This window comes from Cebus imitator, unplaced genomic scaffold, assembly GCF_001604975.1.
Source record: "Cebus imitator isolate Cc_AM_T3 unplaced genomic scaffold, Cebus_imitator-1.0 Scaffold5, whole genome shotgun sequence".
NCBI lineage: Eukaryota > Metazoa > Chordata > Mammalia > Primates > Cebidae > Cebus > Cebus imitator.
Window position 1 is genome coordinate 13,041,466 of NW_016107320.1, and position 20,915 is coordinate 13,062,380.

General features: G+C 44.7%; 2 protein-coding genes and 1 pseudogene across 19 annotated transcripts in view; 2 read left to right on the forward strand and 1 right to left on the reverse strand.

Annotated features, from left to right (window-relative positions):
- Window positions 1–8,559, reverse strand: part of NSD3 (nuclear receptor binding SET domain protein 3) — a 115,307-nt gene extending 106,748 nt beyond the window's left edge. For 12 of the 14 annotated variants that reach the window (XM_037741286.1, XM_037741279.1, XM_037741270.1 and 9 more), the window contains exon 1: window positions 8,075–8,559. The gene's annotated coding sequence lies outside the window, so the exon portion shown is untranslated. Of the gene's footprint in view, window positions 1–7,911; window positions 8,035–8,074 lie in introns of those variants that run through there. The other 2 variants (XM_017536525.2, XM_037741263.1) reach the window with 2 other exon arrangements.
- A 3,620-nt stretch (window positions 8,560–12,179) lies between these two features.
- Window positions 12,180–20,915, forward strand: part of LETM2 (leucine zipper and EF-hand containing transmembrane protein 2) — a 28,189-nt gene continuing 19,453 nt past the window's right edge. For all 5 annotated transcript variants that reach the window (XM_017536686.2, XM_017536708.2, XM_017536702.2 and 2 more), the window contains exons 1-4: window positions 12,180–12,462; window positions 13,801–13,881; window positions 17,849–18,299; window positions 20,188–20,331. In XM_017536686.2, coding sequence (XP_017392175.1) covers window positions 13,835–13,881; window positions 17,849–18,299; window positions 20,188–20,331 — 642 coding nt within the window. In that variant the 5' untranslated portion in view covers window positions 12,180–12,462; window positions 13,801–13,834. The remainder of the gene's footprint in view (window positions 12,463–13,800; window positions 13,882–17,848; window positions 18,300–20,187; window positions 20,332–20,915) is intronic.
- On the forward strand, window positions 15,447–16,010 carry LOC108310113 (annotated as a pseudogene).

Consider the following 20,915-nt stretch of genomic DNA (forward strand, 5'->3'; position numbering starts at 1 on the left):
AAAAAAGCTGGAAGGACCAGCCCAGTGGCTCACGCCTATAATCCCAACACTTTAGGAGGCCAAGGTGGGAAGATTGCTTGAGCCCAGGAGCTTAAGACCAGCCTGGGCAACTTGTCAAAGCCCTGTTTCTACCAAAAAAAAAACAAAAAAACAAAAAAAAACTAGCTGGCTGTGGTGGCACACGCCTGTAGTCCCAGCTACTTGGGAGGCTGAGGTAGATCACCTGAGCTTGGGAAGTTGAGGCTTCAGGGAGCCATGATTGTGCCACTGCACTCCAGCCTAGGTGATACAGTAAGACTTTGTCTCAAAAAAAAAAAAAAAAAATGAGTTGGGCAGAGTGGCACACATGTGTAGTCATAACCACTCCAGAGGCTGAGGGAGAATTGCTTGACTCAAGGAGTGCAAGACTGCAGTAAGCTAGGATCATGTCACTGCACTCCAGCCTGGGCAACAAACAAAACAAGAAGACCCTGTCTCTAAAAAAATAAAATAAAATAATATAAACCTCTTATATATCTTAGGAAATACATATATAACTTACACCAAAATAAGAAAATGTACTTCTATAGTAGAAAAATACTTATTTAATATTTAATTATCCATTAGAATGTGGCTGATACAAGCTATGAAGAAAAATCAGGACACATACACTCTTAACAATTTTTTTAAAGTAGTCATACAGAGCCAGGTGCAGTGGCACCTGCCTGTGTTCCAGCTACTAGAGAAGCTGAGGCATGAAGACTGTTTGAGCCCAAGAGTTTGAGTCCAGTAGATGCAACACAGCCAGACTCGGTCTCACAAAAAAGAGAAAAGAATTATACTGAAATCTGAAAACCTGATTCTCTGTAACATGACAGTTGATTTAGCCTGAAAGGGTCTCTGAAATCTTAATTTTCCCATCTTTGGATCGAGTTAAATAATTCTTGTGCTTTCCAACTTAACATTTTTAAAAAGCCAAGTTATCTGTGGGAATTCTATCAAATACCTCAGAAAATGCCATATAAATGTAAGGTATTATTCATGTTTTATCTTTCCATGCTACACATGGCTGAAATTGAAATGGTATGAATATCAACAATTTTCATTTTCCTAGTCACTTTCTCTAAGTAGCCCTAAATATACATGGGAAAAATGAAAAACCTAGTAAGAAGAGGAAAAAAGTTATCACTGTAGATAAGTTAATGATGATGAAGATCTACATCTGAAAAAAGAAGCTAAGAATCGTTTTTCAAAGATTTTTCAAATTCAAAATCTTATCAATAAAGATGTGCTTTAGGAGTAACAACAGATCCATGTGGTGAAAACTGAACATTCTCTAAATCCACAAAATTTAAAATATCCCTTACCTTCTTTTCACGCTACACAGTGCAGGTACAACATACTACAGAAGTGTAAGTGTAAACACAGAAGTATTTAAAGTCTTTATTACATATTTACTAAAAGGAACAGTAAAAATGAAAACAAAACTGGAAGCTTTTAAAAAAAAGTTTAGGTAATGTTATAATAAATTTCTTAAATTTGTTCTTAATATTTATAAAATTATAAATTATTTATAATTTATAAAAAGAATGGCCTGCAGAAATAAAGTTCCCCATTCATTTAAAAACTCAAACACTGGGGCTGGGCTCCGTGGCTCATGCCTGTAATCCCAGCACTTGAGAGGCTGAGGTGGGCAGATCACAAGGCTAAGAGATCGAGACCATCCTGGCCAACATGGTGAAACCCCATCTCTAATAAAAATACAAAAATTCGCCAGGTGTGGTGGTGCGCACCTGTAGTCCTAGCTGCTTGGGAGGCTGAGGCAGGAGAATCATCTGAACTCAGGAGGCAGAGGTTGCAGTGAGCCGAGATCATGCCATTGCACTCCAGCCTGGGCGACAGAGCTAGACTCTGTCTCAAAAAACAAACAAACAAAAAACTCAAACGCTGGACATGTTGATTAACAAATAAATAAATCATCTTAGTTGCTCTTTCAAAAATAAACTGCTTTTTTTTAAAAAAAGTAAAGCTAAAAACAGAATTGCATTGAAAAACAGATTTTTATGGACAGATGCCAAGTTCTATGCATTTTTAAAGCTTTAATGATTTTAATTTCTTAAGTGTCTACAACAGACAAGACTATCTTTTTGGTTTGAAAGATCCCAATGAATAACCCATTTTCTTCTTGATAGAAAAAAAATTTAAATAAAGTAATCAACAGGGCCTGCTAAGATTTTCAACTTGTTTTCAATTAGGAATTTTTAGCTCACTTTTAAAATTTTACCAATGTCTCAATTTTCTTTCCAGGTCCTTTTCCAAGACCACGATGGACCTCTAATTTTTTTTCATTTCATTGCTATCTTATTTTATTGATAATTTTGTTCAAACAGGAAAAAGTCACATACAAAAACACACACTTCAAGATAACTTAGACACGATTCAGTTTTGCATGTAAAATATTTTGTGCATATATTGTATCTTTACAACATGGTGAATAAAATATGAAAAAAAAAAAAAAAAAAAAAAAAAAAAAAAAAAAAACAAGCACCATCTCTTGCCTCCCTGCAGCTTACTTGCCTCTAACTCATTATACTAAATATACCTAACCTTAAGTTTGCCCCTCACCTTCAGCTTTCATAGGCAGCTCTAATTCTTTCTTTGTTTTTCTTGAGATGAAGTTTTGCTCTTATTGCCCAGGCTAGAGTGCAACAGTGTGACCTCACCTCACTGCAACCTCTGCCTCTCAGCTTCAAGCAATTCTCCTGCCCCAGCCTCCAGAATAGCTGGGATTACAGGTGCACACCACCAGGCCTAGCTAATTTTTTGTACTTTTAGTAGAGATGGGGTTTCACTATATTGGCTAGGCTGGTCTTGAATTCCTGACCTCAGGTGATCTACCCACCTGGACCTCCCAAAGTGCTGGGATTACAGGCATAAGCCACCATGCTGGCCAGGCAGTTCCAATACTTTCATAGTAAAGAAGTTAATAGGTTGTGCTGTAAAGAACCAAGTAACGAGTTTGTCACAAAAGCCCTAGACTTCACTTGCATAGGCCTCAGTTTTCTCTCTTGTAAAATAAAGTAGCTGGACTATCTCTAGTCCATTTAACAGGCTATTAGGAACTTAATTCAGGACCAACTACTATTTACTTATAATAGCAAAACTTGCTAACAAACTAAATGTTATTGTTTCAAACAACGGAATACTTATAAGACGCTTAAAAAAAAGCTGTGGATCTGTAAGTACTAATTTTTATTGTTTTGGTTTTTTGCTTTGTTTTTGAGACGGAGTCTCAATTTGTCTCCCAGGCTGGAGTGCAGTGGCACAATCTCAGCTCACTGCAATCTCCGCCTCCTGGGTTCAAGTGAATTGCCTGTCTCAGCCTCCCCGGTAGCTGGGATTACAGGCATACACCACCATGCTCAGCTAATTTTTGTAGCTTTAGTAGAGACCGGGTGGTGGGGGAGGGTTTCACCATGCTGGCCAGGCTGGTCTCGAATTCCTGACCTCAAGTGATCTGCCTGCCTCCACCTCCCAAAGTGCTGAGATTATAGGCGTGAGCCACCATGCTCAGCCTCGTTTTGTTTTTGTTTTGTTTTTGAGATGGAATCTCACTCTGTCACTCAGGCTAGAGTGCAGTGCAATCTCAGCTCACAGCAGCTTCCCCCTAGGGGTTCAAGTGATTCTCCCATCTCAGTCTCCGGAGTAGCTGGGATTACAGGCGCCGGCCACCATACCCAGCTAATTTTTGTTATTTTGGTAGAGGTGAGGGTTTCATCGTGTTGGCCAGGATGGTCTCAAACTCCTGACCTCAAGCGATCCAACTGCCTCAGTTTCCCTCCCAAAATTCTGGGATTACAGGCATAAGCCACTGTACCCGGCCGTGGATCCACACGTACTAATTTAAAAAGATGTCCCAGATAGCCTGTTAAAAAGAGAAAGTGGTCAGGTGCAGTGCCTCATGCCTGTAATCCCAGCACTTTGGGAGGCTGAGGCGGGTGGATCACCTGAGATCAGGAGTGACCAACATGGTGAAACCCCATCTCTACTAAAAACACAAAAATTAGGCATGGTGGCACACGCCTGTAATCCCAGCTACTAGGGAGGCTGAGGCAGGAGAACCACTTGAACCCAGGAGGTAAAGGATGCAGTGAGCCGAGATCACACCATTGTAATCCAGACTGGGAAACAAGAGCGAAACTGTCTCAAAACAAAAACAAAAACAAAAACCAACCAAACAAAAAACAACCACGGCCACCATCAGCACCAGAAGAGCAAAATGCAGATAGTATGGTCCATTTGTAAGTACTCTGAGAGATATACATGCACAGGAGTTTTCTTAGAAGGACATAAAAGAAACTTCAAGTTTATAAGTTATCAGCGGAGAAGAGTGCTAACTTTATTTTAGCCTTCTAAGATATGTGAACCCTTCCTTCCCTTTCCTTCCTTCCTCCGCCCCCCTACTCTCTCTGACGCAGTTTCACTCTTGTTACTCAGGCTGGAGTGCAATGGTGTGCTCTTGGTTCACTGCAATCTCCGACTCCCAGGTTCAAGCAATTCTCCTGCCTCAGCCTCCCAAGTAGCTGGGATTACAGGTGTGCGCCACCACACGCGGCTAATTTTTTGTATTTTTAAGTAAAGACGGAGCTTCACCATGTTGGCCAGGCTGGTCTTGAATACCTGACCTTGCGATCTGCCTGCCTTGGCCTCCCTCAACCATGCCTGGCTTCTTTTTTTTTTTTCGAGACACTCCAGCCTGGGCAATAAGAGTGAACCTCCGTCTCAAAACAAACAAACAAAAGCCTCTGTATCGGCTGGGTACAGTGGCTCACACCTGTAATCCCAGCACTTTGGGAAGCTGAGGCGGGTGGATCACGAGGTCAGGAGTTCGAGACCAGCCTGGCCGACATCGTGAAACCCCATCTCTACCAAAAAATACAAAAATTAGCTGGGCATGGCAGCAGATGCCTGTAATCCCAGCACTCAGGAGGCTGAGGCAGGAGAATTGCTTGAACCTGGGAGGGGGAGGTTGCAGTGAGCTGAGATTGTTCGACTGCACTCCAGCCTGGGTAACAGAGCAAGGCTCCATCTCAAAAAAAAAAAAAAAAAAAAAAAAAAAGGGGGAGTTGCCATGAAAGCCTAAAAAAAAAAAAAAAAAAAAAAGTACTAACTTCACAAACTGTTGGAAGGATAAAAGAAAATTAGGAAATCATGCGTGTCAGACACTCAGCATAGCACAGTGTGAGGACAACTGTGAGCAGATATTACTGGAATTATTATGAATATTATTATAAATTCCAGAAACTGCTGTTATTAGAATCAGATTTGACAGTTCACTCAACAATCATCAATCTCAAAGACAATCAGTTTCTTTTATCCAAAGCTCATTCAATCTGATCAGTATAAGAGAGAGCATTTGTTAATTTAAGGTTAAAAAAAAAAAAAAGCCATCACAGGTAACAGGTGATGGACATATTAATCAGAGTTTGGGTTTTACGTGCTACTTAACAAGAGTAGGCTTCTTTGTATATGAATACCTGTCCAAGGAACCAGGATACTTATGACAGCTGGGCAGGAACCCTGATCTTTAAAGGATGCTGAATACATAAAAATAAACCATTCCTTTTCTCTCTCTCTCTCTTTTTTTTTTTTTTTTGCAATGAAAGCTTCCAACACAAAATTTTCTATTTAATGATTGCTTATTTTCCTAAAAATTTACATCACTGATGTATACAATTTACCAGCTAATTACAAATAATATGTCAATTGAGTAGGGGCTATAAAACTGAAACTGCTATAAAAATAAATTCCAAAAAAAGCATGCTGAATTTCTTTTTTTGAACGCAACTTTTCCTCACAGAATTTCAAACAAATTCAGGTTGAATATTATCAAATTAAAATACTCCATGTTGTAAATCTGGCTTTTATACTAAAAGGCCCTCTCAAAGTACCACTTTAATGATATTCATTTTAATTTTTCTAACAAACCAAGAACATATCCTAAGCTTCTATATAACAACTGAAAGGATGTTGCCATTTAGGTAGAATAAACACAGTTCGATTGGTTTGAGTCTACCATACTACAATGTTAACAGGCCTTCTTGGTATTAGAGAACAGCTTCAATATCAATGTGATAGGTTAAAGTTTGGATTATTCCAACTGCTATAATAAAAACAAACGGTCACACACACATTTAATAATTTTCAATAGGAAATAAAATAGCTTCTACTTAACACCAATGTATCTACTGTAAATTTGTTAGAATTTAAACCTTAGAATCGTAATTATTTCAAATTGTACAAGTAGTTACAGCTGAACATATTAAAGTTACTGTAGCTTTCCTGAGAGTCGCCTGAAGTTCCCATCAAAAAACAAACAAAACAACAACGAAATCCTGGCATCTCAATGAGACTCTAAAAACTGCATGCCTACTTCATAGATCATTGCACTGTGCTAAACTGGCATCTGGAGACTACTGAGCTAGCTATTTGAAGGCAAAAGGAAGAGATGGGGAAAGAGTTTATTTTAAAAAGAAAATACTATTTAACACACTCATCACTCTTAACACCTATAAGCAAGAGCTCATCACCTATAAGTAAGAGCTATCAGAAATACTATTTAAAAATATATACATTTCTAATTTTTCAACATTCAAAATACAGCAAGCAGATAATCTACCACAAGCAGATCTTCCTACCCCTTTCACCCGGACACAGCGCTTTGCCAAGAGCACAGGCCCAAGTAAAATAACCGATGCAATTTCCTTGTTTACTTAAAGAATTGCAGAAAACATGCTGCCTGGTTCTGGGGCTTCTGAAACAAACGAATTTTCAATACGTAAAATACTTGATCATGTTTTATATGTAAGCGTAGTAATGATTCCTTCAGCTAGTAAAAATCTAGTTTTAGATTGATTAAAAGGGTTAAATTTACACTGCAGCTTATCAGCATTCCTTGTTTGCAACCAGAAGGAAGAGGGTAAAGAGAGGGAGAAAAGCAGCAAAAACACACAAAATGGAAAACATCACTACCTCCTTTGGCTGTTATGAATAATTTAAATGACCCAAGATGTAAGGGTAAAGTTCATGAACAGAAAGAAAGGGGGCTAACATTCTGAACTGGCCTCTTCCAGATTCATACTGATGTCGGAGAGGAAAAGGAATTTATTTACACTGCAGTGCCTGGCAGCAAACATGGCTGCCCCTGCCCCCTTTAAATCAGAATAATCTTCACTCCCTCCCCAAACCGTCAAATTATGGCCATGTCTCTCCCTGCCTCCCTACCATAACACAAACACATCGCCTCCTCCCTCAAAACAGTAAAACCCACACCTCCCCATTTCACAACAATCACAATCCCATAACCACTAGCTTCTCTATTCTCTTGCTTGAAAGAAAGGCACAGAATACACACAAATATAGGAACAAAAGGCTTCCCTTCCTAACACTTTAACGACCCCCATCCCCTTCTTTTCCTCCCACTCTGACGCTAAGCCGATCGTTCTCATCCCTGTCATCATTCAGTTAATTTCCTTCCCTAGCCCAATCCTGTCTTCCAGTTTCCTGCGTCTATTTCCCATCCTCCTATTGCAGCCTGCCTCATCCCTTTTCCTAATCCACCTTTTCCTTCACTTTCATTCCTCTTTTCTCCCTTCATTACCATAAAATACCTCATTTCTCCAGCAAATTTATCCCCTTCCCCTAGACTCTTCTGCTTCCCACACTCCATCCCCAAACCTCCCTATTTATCTCAGTCCACCCAGGTCTCTAATCTCCGTGCAACTCTTCACCCCTTTCCCTGCCCCTCCCCATCCATCCATATCCCCGCCCCCATCCCACTTCTACTCCCAATTCCCAGCTCAGCGCCACTCCGACTCCGATCCCACTCCCACCTCCCCTGCCCCACCCCCCAATTCCCTCCACACCCCCCACCTGGCCATCTGCTCCTCCGTCAGGACTCCCCTCGAGCCCGTTCAGGCCACCAGCTTCCCCTTCCATTCCTCCAGGGGTCTGGTGCCCCAGCCTTAGGTCGCCCCCTCCTCAGCCCTTCCTTGTACTACACGCGCGCGCGGACACACACATACATGCACTTTACCTTCAGTTTGTTCCATTCTAACCCCCCGGCCGTGTCAGTACGATCACAGGAGAGACACTGAGGCCCGGAGTGGGGCTGGGGTGCGGGCAGCCGCTGCGGCCGCGCGGGGAGGAGGCGGAACCGAGCTAGGCCGCATGAAATCCCCGAGCTAGATTTTCCCCGCGTCGGACGCCTCTGCCATGGCGGCCGGCACCGAGGAGCGCCACGGCCGGGCCGGGCCGGGCCGGGCGTGCCGCGGGAGAAGGAAGGCTCGGAAGGTGGGAAGGGAAGGGGAGGCCGAGGGACTGGGGTCGCCCCACCGCCGACACCGCCAGAGAGGAGCCTAAGGCTGGCGGCCCGGCCTGGGCAGCAGGGTCCTCAGCGCTAGGCTCCGAATTCGCACGCCTCTCCGCGGCGACCTGTGCACAGCCCCCTCGGCCTCCGCCGCCGCCGCCGTCGCCGCTGCTCCCGCCACCGCCGCGCACAAAGCCCCCCCACCCGGACTCTCCGGGCTCCGCCGCCGCCAAATCCTCAGACCCTTATTGGTCGCGGGCCGCGGTGCCTGCCGGGAAATGCAGTCCCGGGTTCGGGGCGCTAGGGGCCCAGGAGCAATCGGCGAGTCTGCTGGGCGAAGGGGCGGGAGCGCAAACCAGGAACGCCCGCGGCCGCTAGCGTCTGGACAACCGGGGAGACTGGGCTAGAGGGCCGAGGGACGGGGAGGGACAGTGTGAGGGAGAGTGACACACAAAACACCCCGGGAAGCTGGAGGAGGCGGGGAAAGGTGGGGCCCGGAAGGGAAAACTGGGCTCGGCGCGTTCTGTGAAGCTGATTAAAGAACAGCGTGCATTCAGGGCCATATGGCGCTCTTCGGCGTTAGAAGCGACCCTCGCATGGTCCCCGGTGGGCGACTGCACGAGGGCAGGGCAGTCCAGGCGACCCCTTGGCCGTCTCCCATCCCACAGCTGTCAGGGAAGGGCTCCCATTCCAGGAGGGTCTGCATCTGGAATGCCAGGGGCGATGCAAGACCGCCTTGGGGGCGATTTCCCTCTCAGCCCCGGCTGGATTGTCGATGGTCCCCCTCCCCCGGTTGCCAGCCAAAGGAGGCCGGGCCGGTGGCACAGTCCCGCTGAGGAAGCGTCCCGAGTTCCCCGGCAGGCGCCAGCCCCGCGCGTCTCTTCCTGCTCAGCTGCGGCCCGGAGGCTTGTGGGTAACCGGGAGGACGTCAGCGCCCACCGCATCCCCTGGTTCCCCCCGGCCGCAGGAGACCGCAACGGCTCTGTGCCCGTCACGTGCCGGGGCCCGCGGCTGCTCGCCGCCAGACCTTCGCATCGAGGGACGTGAGGGATATTTGTCCCAGACGGCCCAAGCAAGAACCAGAGGAGGAACTGGCAGGCAATTCTCCGTCATCCTCTAGCCCCCCGGATCCTAGGAAATGTATGGAAAACAATGGAAGGTTAGATGTTTGCACCAGTGATCTAGCCCCGCAGGAGTGTGCCGACCAGGTGATATTTCCTGGGGCCTGGTGATAAGGACTTAGAAGGTTACAGCACAGAGACGGGAACGTAAAAAAGAAACACAGGCAGTAAGCAAATGAGGAAACCGATACTGTCTGTTCTGAGAATAATAAAGCCATTTCACTGCTAGACGTTATACTCTCTGTAGACGTTAGTGCTGGATGTCTTTGGTACTATTACAAGAAATTAGGTATCTGTATCTTTACCACGTAAACAGGAAATTAAAAGATTCCTACAGATCAGTTATTTGAATGGGCACTAGTTATGAACCACTTAAAAAAACAAAAACAAAAACGTAACCCGGTTAATTCTACTAAGGATGATACTGAGAATTAAGAGTTCTCATTACTATTAATCATTAAATATTTTTAAACGTATGCTTTAAGTAGTACCACAAGTTAAAGCTATCAGTAAAAGCACACTTTTAATTTGTGATATGGCTTTTTAAAACACAGATGGCCAAAGCAGGCCACTAAGTCTAGCTTAATTCTATCTCCAGGAAAGAGGGATTAATTAAATTAGTATTTTGTTTTTCTATGAGCCTTTCTACTTCCATTCTTCTTTTTCTTCCTCCTGTGTCTTCCTTGCTTTGTTGAGAAACTGTTGTCTTGACCCAGCCCCTGGGTTTCTTCCTTGAGAATCTGTTAAGTTGTATATGAAGTAGATGCACAGTCTTTTCCCGCAAAACATTACAAAATACAGTTAATATTTGATCTAGTGCCATATTTAGGAAAATGGCCATTAAAAATAATAATTTACATTTTCAGCATCTAACATCTAAGTTTTAGACCATGCTTACTTTTCATCACAGAAAATGAGCAAGCAGCTCATTAAGACAGCAATCTAACACAATTCTCAGCGCCAGAGTCATGGAGGAAAAAATATTTTTTAAAAAATTTCTTTTCTGAAGATTATATACAGAAACTCCTTACATGATAAATCATTTATCCTGAAAGTCAAAGAAATTGTCAAGTCTCATAATAAGGGAAGACAGACATTGCTTTCAACAAATAGATTTCAACAAGAAGTGTTCTTAACCCTTCTTTTTTTTAGGATAGCATTGCTGACATATGGCCGTTGTAGAAAACCTAGCTCATCTTTCAAATACCGGGCATGGAATCGTTCATCTGGTTTATGAATACTTAATGATATTCACTGTGCCTCGTTGTAAGTGAATACAATGCATGAATATTTCCCCGTATAAAATGTCTCCCAGGGAACTGAGAATATTTTTGCATCCTTTATGATCTTTTCCAGAAAAGTACCAGTACATGGTAGTGCAATTATGAAATCAGTGTGGAAACTACACCTACCTTTTAGAGCTCAAAATTTGACCACCAGGAATTTTCAGTGAGGGGAAAGTAGGGTCCAAAGCTTTGTAGATTTTAATTCTAGTAAACAGAACGTGAAGTGAAACCTTTATGTGCAAAGTTGAACATCAGACGTGCACAAAGAGACCTCTAGTGGCCAAACTGAAAAGTTTTGCCTATTTAAAGTTGATCCATTTGGTTATTAGCTGAAAAATCCTTTGTGGATTAAAAGCAGTCTGCATTTTTTACTGACGTTTAATACCCGCCATCTTCCATTCTTAAAAATGTGCAGTCCAGATGAGTAAAGTCTGTGGTCAGCTCACATGTTAGGAGACGTATTCTCCGTGAGAAAGCGATTCCTTGCTGTATGGTGGTGTAGAGCCACTAAAAAAAAAAAAAAATTTTTTTTTTAGATGGAGTTTCCCTCTTGTCGCCCAGGCTGGAGTGCAGTGGCGCGATGTCGGCTCACTGCAACCTCTGCCTCCCGGGTTCAAGCGATTCTCCTGCCTTCGCCTCCAGAGTAGCCGGTACTACAGGCGCATACCACCACCCCCGACTAATTTTTGTATTTTTAGTAAAGACGGGGTTTCACCATGTTGGTCAAAATGTTCTCGATCTCCTGACCCTGTGATCTGCCCGCCTCAGCCTCCCAAAGTGCTGGGATTACAGGCGTGAGTCACCGCGCCCAGCCTAAAAGAAGTTTTTTAAAATCTTCCTTCCGGAGCCAGATAAAATGGATGGGAAAAGATAACTGGGGAACGAGAATATTTCTTAATCTTTTATTTTCCCAAGATGGCTCAGTATAGCCCATCCTAGGAACTGAAGTGCCCTCAAACCTGCAGTGTCTCATTTCACAGTTACTATAACATACATTTTGTATGTTGAGATTTCTACACAAACTACTAATCATAAACAAGACTTGTTAGGGAACATTTGGAAAGCAAATATCTTTAGTAGAATACAGATTTCCATAGACGATTTCACAGTATTCCAGCCTCTGGAGAGGAAGGGAGAGAGATCGTTCCTTCCGATTCCCGCCCTTTCTGCGACAACATCAAGTCCTCTCCGCGCCCCCGAGGCAGTTCCGGAATTGCGGGGGCCGAAGGAGAATACATCAAAGTGATGTCATTCGTGACTCCGAGATGGTTACCATGGCGACTGCCAGACATATTACCCTGTCAGTAGAGTAAGAACCTGTTTAATCCAGTCTTCAATCAAGGGTTTCCTCAGGGGTTAACCACAGCCTGCAGATTGTGGACTGGCAGAAAAACGTCACCTTCGGGCCCCCCAGCACCAACGCTCCTTAAATCAAGCCCCACAGAGAAGTCATTTCGTTGATGGGAACGTGACTTTGCGGCTTCCTGGGCTGCTACAGTGAAGGACGCCCGCCCTCCCCAGAATTTGAGAGCTTATTGGTTGATGATGTCGTCACTCACAACGTCACTCAGATTGACGTCAGGGGCGAGAAAAGAGACGGAGCCGTAGAGACTTGGCTTCGGGCCTTTCTAGCATGGGGGTCCCTGGGAGGACCCAGGAAGGAACTAGGAGGACCTCGGCGGCCGTTCCGCGGAGCCCGGCCGAGGAGGTAGGGGTGGGCAGGCCCAACCCTCAGGCCGCGACCTGGTGGGCCGCACTGCCTTTTTTTCCTCCGGAGCCCGCTCCGCCAGCATCCTGCTCCTCCCATCAGCGCCAGATTCAGGCTGCCTGACAGCTTCCAGTTCCCATCGCGCTCTCCTCCGCTCCCGACCTCATCCCCGCCCGCGTCCCAAACTCTGAAGCTCGGTCTCCCTTCCCCCGCACAACGCGCTCCCTCCTTCCTGTCCCGGGCTCTGCTTCTCCTCGGCTTCATTTCCAACAACCCCGATCGTCCACCAGGGTCGTCGTTCTGGTGCCTGTCCCACCCCCGCACCAAAAAACCAAAGCAAATCCCTCAGACCCCGCCGCATGCAGGCCGCCGGCGGAGGAAGCAGAGGGCGCGTTTTGCTCCCGTGTCGTGAGGGGCAAAGCCGAGGGATACCAGGAGCAGCGGGCGTGGGGCAGTGACAATGTGAGTGCGAGTGGTGTCCGCCGCCCGGGAGAGCCCCGGCCCGAGCGGATTAACTGCCGCCTCGGGTCTCGTCTTCCGCCAGCGAAATGCCACCCACCGTTAGTATGGGTTCAGAGGTTCCAAGCCCCTGTTCAAAGTGTCAGCTCTGTGGTTGAGGTTTCTCTCCAGGAGAGCTCCTGGAACTCCCTTCCCAGCCGAAAGAGAGCAGCCATTGGGAGATGCCAGCTCTTCTGCTGCCCTTCGCTGCCCTTCGCCGCCCTTAGCAGAAAAGCGCCCCTGGATGGAGAATGGTTTTGGTGAAGGTTATCTACATATTCAAAGCTCAGATTGGGCTCTGGAGAATCACTAGCAAGGGAAACAGTTTTACCTCCACTTGAGCGATTAGTAGGTTCCATGTCTACCTTCATTCACTGCTACCTAAATTAGATTAGTGGGTACTTCCAATCATCAGGGTTTGGGACAGCTTGCCTAAATATAGAACAATGCTAACTGAAAAGATATTCAGGATATTTACTTTCTACCTATATTTTAAGGCTACAAATAGGTATGTCTTGCTCCACTTTTTAAGTACTTGGCAATCATTGAAGTTGTGTTACTAGATACTGTTGACCAGAAATCAAAATGTCTCTGAGGACTGTACCATCTTCATGAGCATCATCATCTTAGAGATCATTACCATTTGCTGGAATATCAAAGTACCATTCTCAAGTCCAGAGCTAAGAAAATATCTACGATTGTTGGAAGTTAGCTTGAAGGAGATTTTGTACCTTGCCTATGCAAATGTTCTACCTTTGCAATAGTTAAAAACACTTAAATCCTGATGTATGTTAATTGTTGTGTTTTTAAAATACTAAATTGTTTACTTCTTTTGCCTAGGTCTCTATGTTAACTAGTTGAGACAAAAATAAATATGGCCTTCTACAGTTATAATTCAGTCTTAGCTATTGCTCGAACAAGGTAAGCATTGGTGTTACCCTCCTCCCCATATGAACTTCATTATTTTTTTCTTTTTAAGATGGAGTCTCACTTTGTCACTGAGGCTGGAGTGTAGTGGTGCGATCTCTGCTCATTGCAACTTCCATCTCATGGGTTCAATTGATTCTCCCGCCTCAGCCTCCAAGTAGCTGAGATTACAGGCGTTTGCCACCATGCCCAACTAATCTTTGTATTTTTAGTAGAGACGGTTTCACCGTGTTGGCCCGGCTGGTCTGGAACTCCTGACCTCAGGTGATCCGTCTGCCTTTGACTCCCAAGGTACTGGGATTATAGGCATGAGTCACGTTGCCCAGCCTGAACTTCATCTTTCTAGATGGAAAGGCTATGTATAAGGGGATTGGCCTCGTACACAATTAAAACTTTCTTGGAGACTGGGCTTGAACCTGGGATGTGGAGGTTGCAGGTTGCAGTAAGCTGAGATTGCTCCATTGCACTCCAGCCTGGGTGACAAGAGCGAAACTCCGTCTCAAAAAAAAAAAAACTCTGTCTCAAAAAAGAAAAACAAGGCCGGGCGCGGTGACTCAAGCCTGTAATCCCAGCACTTTGGAAGGCCGAGGCGGGTGGATCACGAGGTCAGGAGATCGAGACCATCCTGGTCAACATGGTGAAACCCCGTCTCTGCTAAAAATACAAAACATTAGCTGGGCATGGTGGTGCGTGCCTGTAATCCCAGCTACTCAGGAGGATGAGGCAGGAGAATTGCCTGAACCCAGGAGGCAGAGGTTACAGTGAGCCGAGATCGCGCCATTGCACTCCAGCCTGGGTAACAAGAGTGAAACTCCGTCTCAAAAAAAAAAAAAAAAAGAAAAAAAGAAAAAAAAAAAAACCCAAAAACTTGGTTTTTAGGATGTTGACATGTTAATGTATTTAAACTTACAGCAAATTTTCTATGTGCTTTAGAACTCAGGCAGAGTAATTTTGTAGATTTATGGTACAGGTTAAGATAGAAGATGTAATTTTTTTCTTTCTTTCGTTTATTTTTATTTTTTTGAGACAGAGTCTCTGTCACGCAGGCTGGAGTGCAGTGGCATGATATCTTGGCACACTGCAACCTCCACTTCCCCTTCCCAGGTTTAAGAAATTTTCCTGCCTCAGCCTTCCAAGTAGCTGGGATTACAGGCAAGTGCCACCACACCGGCTAATTTTTGTGTTTTTTTGTACAGATGGGGTTTTGCCATGTTGGCCAGGCTGGTCTTGAACTCCTAACCTCAGGTGATCCACCAGCCTCGGCTTCCCAAAGTGCTGGGATTACAGGCATGAACCACTGTGCCTGACCAGAAGATGTAATGGTTTTAGAGTGACATATCTTTAATTGATGAATGTCACTTGAGGTCCTTAGATGTAAAGGGAGTAAAATGGCTGATGAACAAGCCAGTCTTAGGGCATATTTCTATCCCATTAAGGTCTGTTACCATTTATTTATTCACTGAGACTAAATAAAAACTATTCACTGGTCACTTTCCCCTTTTTGGCCATTCAAAGAGTGTTTTATCTTGGCATGCTTCAAAAATAGTCTGAGGCTGGAGCGAGGCAGCCGAGTTGCAGACGCAGAGATGTAGATCTTTGTGAAGACTCTCACGGGCAAGACCATCACCCTTGAGGTCGAGACTGGGGACACCATTGAGAATGTCAAAGCCAAAATTCAAGACAAGGAGGGTATCACACCTGACCAGCAGTGTCTGATGTTTGCCGGCAAACAGCTGGAGGATGGCTGCAGTCTCTCAGACTACAACATCTAGAAAGAGTCCACCCTGCATCTGATGCTGCACCTGTGAGTTGGTATTATTGAACCTTCCCTCCGACAGCTCGCCCAGAAATACAACTGCAACAAGATGATCTGCCGTAAGTGCTGTGCTCTCCAGCACCCCCGTGCTGTCAGCTGCCACAAGAAGAAGTATGGCCACACCAACAACCTGCACCCCAAGAAGGTTAAATAAGCCTCTTCCTTCTGGGAAAGGCAGCCTTCTGCCCAGGCCCCATGGCCCTGGAGCCTCAATAAAGTGTCCCTTTGGTTGACTGGAGCAGCAAAAAAAAAAAAAAAAAAAAGTCTGAGGCATGTTGCAGTGGCCCACACCTATAATCTCAGCACTTTGGGACGTCTAAGCAGAAAGACAGCTTGAGCCCAGGAGTTCAAGAACAGCCTGGACAACATAGTGAGACCTTATCTCCGCAAAAATTTTAAAAACTATCTGGGTGTGGTGGTGTGGGCCTTTAGTCCTCGCTACTCTGGATGCTGAGCCTGGGAGGTCGAGGCTGCAGTGAGCTGTGATCACACTACTGTTCTCCAGCCTGGGTTTTTAACAGTTTAAGAACCAAGCCAGGCATGGTACATGTACCTGTAATCTCAGCTCCTTGGAAGGCTAAGGTGAGAATTGCCTGAGCCCAGGGGTTTGAGGCCACTCTGGGCAACATAGCAAGACCCTGTCTCTTAAACAAAGAAAAAAAAAGAGCCAGGTGTGGTGGCTCATGCCTGTAATCCCAGCACTTTGGGAGGCTGAGGGATCACTTGAGGTCAGGAGTTTGAGACCAGATGGGCAAACATGGTGAAACCCCGTCTCTACTAAAAATACCAAAATTAGCCGGGTGTGGTGGTGGGTTCCTGTAGTCCCAACTACTCAGGAGGCTGAGGCAGGAGAATCACTTGAACTCAGGAGGCAGAGGTTGCAGTGAGCCAAGATCGCGCCACTGCACTCCAGCTTGGGCAACAGAACAATACTCTAGCTCCGAAAAAAAAAAAAAAGACAAATTTTCTTCGCTTTTGTTTTTGGCATGTTCCAAAATAATGAATATTGCATATGCAGTTAATTCTGTAGGCTGTTGAGAACTTGTGTTGATTTCTTCTACATGAGCCTGGGAGGTCATGGCTGCAGTGAGCTGTGATTATGCCACTGCACTCCAGCCCTCCAGCCTAGGACCCTGGGTTGACAGAGTGAGGACCATGCCTGTCTTAAAACAAACACCTGAAAGAATGGGAAAAGCCGTCTCTTTGCCAGTCACTTTCTTTGCTTATATCTGTCATACTTTGATTTTTGAACAATCTGATATGACAGTTTAACTGCAGACTGTGGGCTGTTGCAATACCAGAATGTAGAGATCCTTAATTGGGGTGCCCAATCCTAATTCTTTTTTTTTTTGAGATGGAGTCTCACTCTGTCCCCCAGGCTGGAGTGCAGTGGCACAATTTCGTCTCACTGCACCTTCACCTCTTGGGTTCAAGCAATTCTCCTGCCTCAGCCTCCCTAATAGCTGGGATTACAGGTGCATGATACCACGCCTGGCTAATTTTTGTATTTTAGTAGAGATGGGGTTTCACCATATTGGCGAGGCTGGTCTTGAACTCCTGACCTCAGGTGATCCACCTGCCTCAGCATCCCAAAGTGCTGGGATTATAGGCGTGAGTCACTGCACCCAGCCCTAATGTCCTTGAAGAATTTAGGTGAAGGGTATTTTAGCTGTAAGTGCCTCTCATTTGAGGGGTTCAAAGACACTGCATAGGCAAGGCAGTATTATGTGATTGGTTAATCCCTTCAGCAACCATCAAATGTTTCTTTGAAACAATATTCCTTGGCCAGGCGTGGTGGCTCACGCCTGTAATCCCAACACTTTTGGAGCCCAAGGCAGGAGGTCAGGCGTTTGAGACTAGCCTGGCCAACTTGGTGAAACTCCATCTCTACTAAAAACACAAAAATGAGCCGGGCTAGCTACTCAGAAGGCTGAGACAGGAGAATTCCTTAAACCCAGGAGGCAGAGGTTGTTGTGAGCTGAAATCACGCCACTGAACTGCAGTGTGGATGACAGAAATGGAAAAAAAAAGCTGTTTTATTTTGACCAGATGTACTACCTATTTCTTTAATAGTACCTGCTTTATGATACTGTGTGCTTTGTAATAGTATGTATTTAACTCAGAGGATGTTGTTCTTTATTCCAGATTCTCCAGCCATTTTGTCCGTCCTACCTGCTCTTTTTATTCCCCATCATGTGTATTTCTTCACTTGCCAGATTCCCATTTAAATAAGACATGTCTGAAGAACTGTGGGAGCAAGAAGTACTCAGATCCTAGTCAGCCAGGCAATACAGTACTTCACTCACAAACTAGACTAATACAAAAGCTACACACATCCACTTGCTGGCTGCGAGAGGTTCCTGGCAAACCTCAGCTGGGGCAAGCCACAAAAGATCCACAGGTGACAAGCCCTCAGGCCACAAAAACTGGCGCGAAGATTAAAGAAGGCGAGCAATCTTACAGACAAAAAATCATGGATGAACTTAAATATTATTACAATGGATTCTACTTACTTTGGATTGACACCAAAGTTGCTGCCAGAATGGTTTGGAGGCTGTTGCATGGACAGGTCCTGACCAGACGAGAGAGACGAAGGGTAGGCAAGAATCATATTTGAGAAAAAAAATGTGAAATTAAAATGAACTCTTTGGGAGCTCTAAATTCAACATAAACTTCATCTTAAACATCCCAGAGTAGGTGGCTGGGTGCGGTGGCTCACGCCTGTAATCCCTGCACTCAGGAGGCCGAGATGGGCAGATCACAAGATCAGGAGTTTGAGATCAGCTTGACCAACGTGGTGAAACCCCATCTCTACTAAAAATACAAAAATTAGCTGGGCATTATGGCATGTACCTGTAATCCCAGTTACTCAAGAGGCTGAGGCAGGAGAATCACTTAAAACAGGGAGGTGAAGGTTGCAGTGAGCTGAGATCACGATACTACACTCCAGCCTGGGTGACCGAGAGAGACTCCCTTTCAAAAAAAAAAAAAAATCTCAGACTAGGCCAGGCACAGTGGCTCCTCACGCCTGTAACCCCAGCACTTTGAGAGTCCAAGGCAGGCAGTCATGAGGTCAGGAGTTCAAGACCAGTCTGGCCAACATAGTGAAACCCTGTCTCTACTAAAAATACAAAAAAAAAAAAAAAAAAAAAAAAAAAAAAAAAAAAAAAAAAACACACAAAAAAAAAAAAAAAAAAAAAAAAAAAAAAAAATCCCAGAGTAGGAATAATAACTGCTGGTGAGAACCAGGAGTCTTGCTCTGTAGCCCAGGCTGGAGTGCAGTGGCTCCATCTCGGCGCACTGCAACCTCTGCCTCCCAGGTCCCGGTTCAAGCAATTCTCCTACCTCAGCCTCCCAAGTAGCCTCCCAAGTACCTCAGCCTCCCAAGTAGCCACCATGCCCAGCTAATTTTTGTATTTTTTAGTAGAGACAGGGTTTCACCACGTTTGCCAGTCTGGTCTTGAACTCCTGACCTAAGGTGACCTGCCCGCCTCGGCCTCCCAAAGTGCACAGATTATAGGCATGAGCTACAGTGCCCGGCCTGTAGAATGGTTTTTTAACATTTATTATAGGTTCAGGGGTACATATGCATGTTTGTAGAATGGTTATAATTGTGTTTTTTAATCTCTCCAAGAAGTTGAGAGGCTTCATGTTTGAAGTATTGTTAAATATTAAGCACATGCATTTTAAAACCCAATTTTGGGTGGGCATAATAACTCACACCTGTAATCCCAGCACTTTGGGAGGCAGAGGTGGGCAGATCACTTGAAGTCAAATGTTCGAGACCAGACTGGCCAACACAGTGAAACCTTGTCTACTAAAAATACAAACATTAGCCAGGCATGGTGGCATGTGCCTGTAGTCCCATCTACCCAGGAGGCTGAGGCAGGAGAATGGCTTGAACCTGGGAGGCCCAGGTTGCAGTGAGCTGGGATTGTGCCACTGTACTCCAGCCTGGGAGATAGAATGAGAGTGTGTCTCAAAAAAACAAACAAAAAACACCCCAATTTGAAGTGGTACTATGTTATTAAAGTATGGACCCTCTAACGTAATAAAGTCTAGGAGATGCCAATAATATTTTTATATCATAGATTTCCTTCAAGATATCCAATAAAAATTACTTCAGAGCTATGGTAAACGGGAAAACCCTGCCTTTTCATTTTATAAAAAGTTGCAGAAAACCTGTCTTGGTGTTTTAACACTTTAAGAACCAAGCTGAGCATGGCACATATGCCTGTAATCCCAGCTCCCTGGGAGGTGGGAGGATTTTTTGAGCCCAGGAGTTTGAGGCCAGACTGGGCAATGTAATGCAACACTGTCTCTTAAAAGAAAGAAAGAAAGAAAAAGAAAGAAAAAGAAAGAAAGGAAGGAAGGAAGGAAGATAGGAAGATGAACCAAGACAGGGTTTTTTTTGTTTCGTTTTTGATTTTTATTTTTGGTGTGCCCTAAAATAATGAATATTGCATGTGCATTTAATTCTATAGCTGTTGAGAACTTGTGTTGATTTCTTCCGCCTGGTTCCATTTATGGTGTTCATAATTGTACCCTTCATGGAATTCTTATTACCAGTGTTTCTGAAACTCTTCCCAGAGATGTTGCCGTCAACTTTTGAAAGTGAATCCAAAAAGGTATGTAGGATTTTTTTAACTTTAACAAAATTTAATAACCTTTATTAGAGGAGTTTTTAGGTTTACAGAAAAATTAGGCAGAAAGTACTACTTCTCTCCACCCTACCCTGTCACAATTTCTCCTGTAATTAATATCTTGCATTAGTGTGGTATATTTGTAACAATTAAAGAACCAAGACTGATATTTTATTATTAAAGCTCATACTTTAGGGTTCACTCTTTATGTTGAAACAGTTCTGTGGGCTTTGCAAATGCATAAGGTCATGCACCCACCATCACAGTATCATACTCAATAGTTTCACTGCTCTAGGCACAGTAGCTTATGTCTATAATTCCAGCACTTTGGGAGGCTGAGGCAGGTAGATCGTCTGACCCCAGGAGTTTGAGACCAGCCTGGGCATCATAGCGAGACTCCATTTCCACAAAAAACAAAAAAATTAGTTAGGCATGATAGCTCATGCCTGTGGTCCCAGTTTCTTGGGAGGCTGAAGCAAGAGGATCACTTGAGCCCAGGAGGTTGAGGCTGCAATGACCTATGATAGTGCCACTGCACTCCAGCCTAGGTGGCAGAGGAGGACCCTGTC